This window comes from Sapajus apella, unplaced genomic scaffold (assembly GCF_009761245.1).
Source record: "Sapajus apella isolate SASKATOON/1434 unplaced genomic scaffold, GSC_monkey_1.0 scaffold123, whole genome shotgun sequence".
NCBI classification, from domain to species: domain Eukaryota; kingdom Metazoa; phylum Chordata; class Mammalia; order Primates; family Cebidae; genus Sapajus; species Sapajus apella.
In genome coordinates this window covers 851053-853047 of record NW_022437063.1, presented here as the reverse complement: position 1 = coordinate 853047, position 1995 = coordinate 851053, and the positions used below count along the sequence as shown (strand labels likewise).

Below are 1995 nucleotides of genomic sequence, written 5' to 3'. Positions count from 1 at the left end.
CCACCTCCCACCATCACATCCACCTCCATCACCACCTCCCACCACTACCACCTCCATCACCAGCACCACCACCACCTCCACCTCCACCTCCCACCACCACCTCCATCACCACCGTCACGACCATCTCCACCATCACCACCTCCATCACTACCACCTCCACCATGACTATGGGAGAGAGAGCAACGCCATTGTCCTGGCCGGAGACAGGCTCAGCAGTATGCAGAGAAGGAGGAGTGGGAGACAGTTTGGAGGTGGAATGGGAGGGATGTGGTGATGGCCAGGGTGTGGGAATGAGGAAACAAAGGGAACTGGGGAAGCCCCAGGTGGGACAGTAGGGGTGGGGGAGATGGTATGCAGGCGAGGGATGGCCTCAGTGTGGATTGGGTGGTGGGCTGGGGGCAGAGAGGAGAGATGGGAGGTGGTCCACAGGCCCTGGAGATGTTGGGCTGGGTGGGGGTGAGGGAGCGGGGACCCCGGGTTTCTGAGGGGTGAGGGTTGCCTGGGTGAAGCCCTGTGTATGGGCCTGGTGATTTTCAGCACCTGGGACTCAGGTCAACAGAGGCACGAGCTGAAGCCACAGAGAGGGTTTTCTGGCCTCTCATTCTGTTGCAAGGAGCCTACAAGGTAACAAGCCAAGCCCCCAGCACTCAGTGGGCACTCAGGACATAAGAGAGACCATGGGGCGACGTGTCCCCAGTGCCCCAGCAAGTGGTACTCAGAACCCCTCCAAAGTTCCTCTAGACAGGCCAGGTTCAGCCAGCACCCTGCCGCAGAGCCCACCCCACCGGCCCAAGTGGGCGAGCTGGGGGGCTGGGCCAGCAGAGCCTTACCCAGTGGCGGTCCGTGGGTTATCAGGATGTCTACGCCTTCGGGAATGAGGTTCCATTTCTCCAGCAGGGCCTGGCCTCGTGGGAGGTTGAAGCCCCAGCCGTAGAACCAGGGCTGCCTGGAGAAGAAGAGCAGGTGGTTGAGGGCAGGCGGGCAAGAGTGCGGGGCGATCACAGGGAAGGGGATGCTCCCCACAGGCCAGGTGGCCCTCAGGACCAGCTCACTACCTGGAGACTCAGGGAAGACCCAGGTGGGGTGCGTGGACCCCCAATCAAAAGAGAACAGATTCCAGGTCTGGGCTGCTCATTCTTGTTTATACTGAAAACTCTGCCCAGGGAGTCCAGGGAGGGTTGAACCCATCCCCATTTGGGAGGGTGAAGCCAGGTAGACCTAGACCATTAAACCCAGTCCCAGCCTGGTAACCTGTTCCCTACGCAAGACCTGGACCCATCAGTGACAGACGTTCCCCCTAGTCAGTTCAATGAACACATCACCTAGATTCTTCCAATTGCAAGGAGTCTCAGATTCTTTAAAGGAGAAGAAAAGTGGATACTGTCATCCCTCTGTATAAATAGTGAGCTTCTAGCCTTGGGAGCTGTGGTAGCTGTTAAGCTATCCCAAGAAACAGCTGGATCAAACTGAACCAGACACCCACCTACCTCAGCACCTCCCAATTATATGGGCTGTAATAAAGCCATTTGAACTGGGTTTTCAGTCATTTGCAACAAAGGCACCAGAATCATCCCATAGGTTTCACCCATACGTGATTCCACAAGAACAGGCCCTTTATGTTGACGAAGTAACCAGCATCAGCACTTCCACCACTACCTCCATCACCACCACCTCCACCATCACCAGCACTTCTGCCATCACCACCTCCATTACTAGCAACTCCTCCCCCTCCACCACTACCCCCATCACCACCATCACCACCACCACCACCTCCATCACCACCCCCACCCCCATTACTAGCAACTCCCCCCCGCCACCTCCGTCACCACCACCCCCATCACCACCACCATCACCACCACCACCACCCCCATCACCACCACCACCTCCATCACCACCACCACCTCCATCACCACCGCCCCCATCACCACCACCGCCACCATCACCACCACCGCCCCCATCACCACCACCACCCCCATCACCACCACCACCTCCATC

At 58.1% G+C, this 1995-nt stretch overlaps 1 protein-coding gene across 7 annotated transcripts in view; it reads right to left on the bottom strand.

Annotated features, from left to right (window-relative positions):
- MPPED1 (metallophosphoesterase domain containing 1) overlaps window positions 1–1995 on the bottom strand; it is an 84743-nt gene that overhangs the window by 7341 nt on the left and 75407 nt on the right. For 4 of the 7 annotated variants that reach the window (XM_032261398.1, XM_032261397.1, XM_032261399.1 and 1 more), the window contains one exon: window positions 831–946. The exons of the other annotated variants lie outside the window; for them this stretch is intronic. In XM_032261398.1, coding sequence (XP_032117289.1) covers window positions 831–946 — 116 coding nt within the window. The remainder of the gene's footprint in view (window positions 1–830; window positions 947–1995) is intronic. 7 annotated transcript variants of the gene reach the window in all.